This window comes from Acyrthosiphon pisum, unplaced genomic scaffold (assembly GCF_005508785.2).
Source record: "Acyrthosiphon pisum isolate AL4f unplaced genomic scaffold, pea_aphid_22Mar2018_4r6ur Scaffold_12974;HRSCAF=13608, whole genome shotgun sequence".
Taxonomy (NCBI): domain Eukaryota; kingdom Metazoa; phylum Arthropoda; class Insecta; order Hemiptera; family Aphididae; genus Acyrthosiphon; species Acyrthosiphon pisum.
In genome coordinates this window covers 1-2,120 of record NW_021761522.1, presented here as the reverse complement: position 1 = coordinate 2,120, position 2,120 = coordinate 1, and the positions used below count along the sequence as shown (strand labels likewise).

The window sequence follows — 2,120 nt, the reverse complement described above, 5'->3', positions numbered from 1 at the left end:
ATAAAGTATTAAGGAATGTATAAATAATAATAGAAGTATTAATAAATATAAACTTACTATGCATATTGATAAAATTATAAAAATATATAATAATATTCTATTAGGTAGTTAGTTTATATTACCTGGGTCATTGTCTAACAACATGACAACGTCAACATTATTTTGGTCAACCACTGCTTCTACTCCTTGTAGATCAAGCTCCCCGTTGTACTCGCTAGGGAATTCATCTAAATAAATTACATAAAAATCAATTAATATCAATAAGAATTGTAAATAAATAACGGTCCAACCAAAAATATTAATATGAGGTTCATGTTGTGGAACTTCTGGGTTTTCAACACCATCTAAAATAATAATTTAAAAATAATCAATGGATAAATAATTTTAAAACACATTCTTCTTCATTCCTTCATAACAGAGTTTAAAATTTTTTATTTTATTAAGAGTTTTAGTCTTAGGATAAATTGTTATGTATTATTGTTATCTTTAATAAAATTAAATAGTTATTACAACGATTTGATTCATTTTCGGATTCATCATCAGTGATGCTAAAAATCCTTCTTCTACGTCTTACAAATATCATACTATCACTATTTTCAGAATCGATATCTATTAAAAATAAAATAAGCCATAAATATAAATAAAATAGATCAAATCAATTAAAATATCTATGTTGCAGTTAACACTTACCTAATGAGTTGTTTGCATTTATGTTATGCACACCTTCATTAACCAGAGGTTCTTCTACATTGTAGGCAGGCTCTTCTACAGTAACGTCAAGATTATCTTTAAAAATAAATAAATTAGTAATAACTAATAATAATTAAACACATTTTAAATCTAATAGCTATTAAAATGGATTTACCATCATTCATCAACAAAGGTTCTATATTATTTTGACCCAACGCTATAAAACACTTACCAAATAAGTTGTCTGCATTTATGTTATGCACACCTTCATTAACCAGAGGTTCTTCTACATTGTAGGCAGGCTCTTCTACAGTAACGTCAAGATTATCTTTAAAAATAAATAAATTAGTAATAACTAATAATAATTAAACACATTTTAAATCTAATAGCTATTAAAATGGATTTACCATCATTCATCAACAAAGGTTCTATATTATTTTGACCCAACGCTATAAAACACTTACCAAATAAGTTGTCTGCATTTATGTTATGCACACCTTCATTAACCAGAGGTTCTTCTACATTGTAGGCAGGCTCTTCTACAGTAACGTCAAGATTATCTTTAAAAATAAATAAATTAGTAATAACTAATAATAATTAAACACATTTTAAATCTAATAGCTATTAAAATGGATTTACCATCATTCATCAACAAAGGTTCTATATTATTTTGACCCAACGCTATAAAACACTTACCAAATAAGTTGTCTGCATTTATGTTATGCACACCTTCATTAACCAGAGGTTCTTCTACATTGTAGGCAGGCTCTTCTACAGTAACGTCAAGATTATCTTTAAAAATAAATAAATTAGTAATAACTAATAATAATTAAACACATTTTAAATCTAATAGCTATTAAAATGGATTTACCATCATTCATCAACAAAGGTTCTATATTATTTTGACCCAACGCCATAAAACGCATCCTTTCTTCATATCCTGCTACGGTGAATGAACATCTTAAAAGGAAACTTTTAATGCTGAGTCTACCTTGACGCAGTTGACGACTAGCTGTTCTAATTCTAGAATCGTTTGTTATATACTTTGATTTCATATTTCGAGAGAGAGCTAAACCGTTTTCCAACTGATTCAACTTTATTGAATAATTTGTGTTTATTTTACATAAATTTCCTAAATAAATGTATTGTGGTTAACTAATAATGTAGTGTATGTATGTTCAAACAAATATAATTTTTAGTTATTTCAGCACATATTACCTAAAAATGCCCATATGTTAGGGTGTGATACTTGAAAAGTTTGCCTTAGTTTATTATGGAAAGATTCAATATTATTGTTTGTCCTATAAACTTTTTTATACACAGAAAGTACTTCAACTCCTACATTTCTTAACCAATATCTAAATAACAAATAAAAAATAAATTAAATATATTCGTTTGAAACTTAACATAAATTAATATAATAAAATACA

At 26.4% G+C, this 2,120-nt stretch overlaps 1 protein-coding gene across 1 annotated transcript; it reads right to left on the bottom strand.

Annotated features, from left to right (window-relative positions):
* Positions 1–108: 108 nt before the first annotated feature.
* On the bottom strand, positions 109–2,085 carry LOC107885759 (probable basic-leucine zipper transcription factor S). The gene is made up of 8 exons (XM_029491873.1): positions 1,562–2,085; positions 1,387–1,482; positions 1,155–1,250; positions 923–1,018; positions 691–786; positions 511–609; positions 291–344; positions 109–227 (listed from the first exon to the last, which is right to left on the bottom strand). The coding sequence occupies exons 1-8, from the start codon at positions 1,743–1,745 to the stop codon at positions 109–111; spliced, it is 840 nt and encodes a 279-aa protein (XP_029347733.1). The 5' UTR covers positions 1,746–2,085.
* Positions 2,086–2,120: the final 35 nt, after the last annotated feature.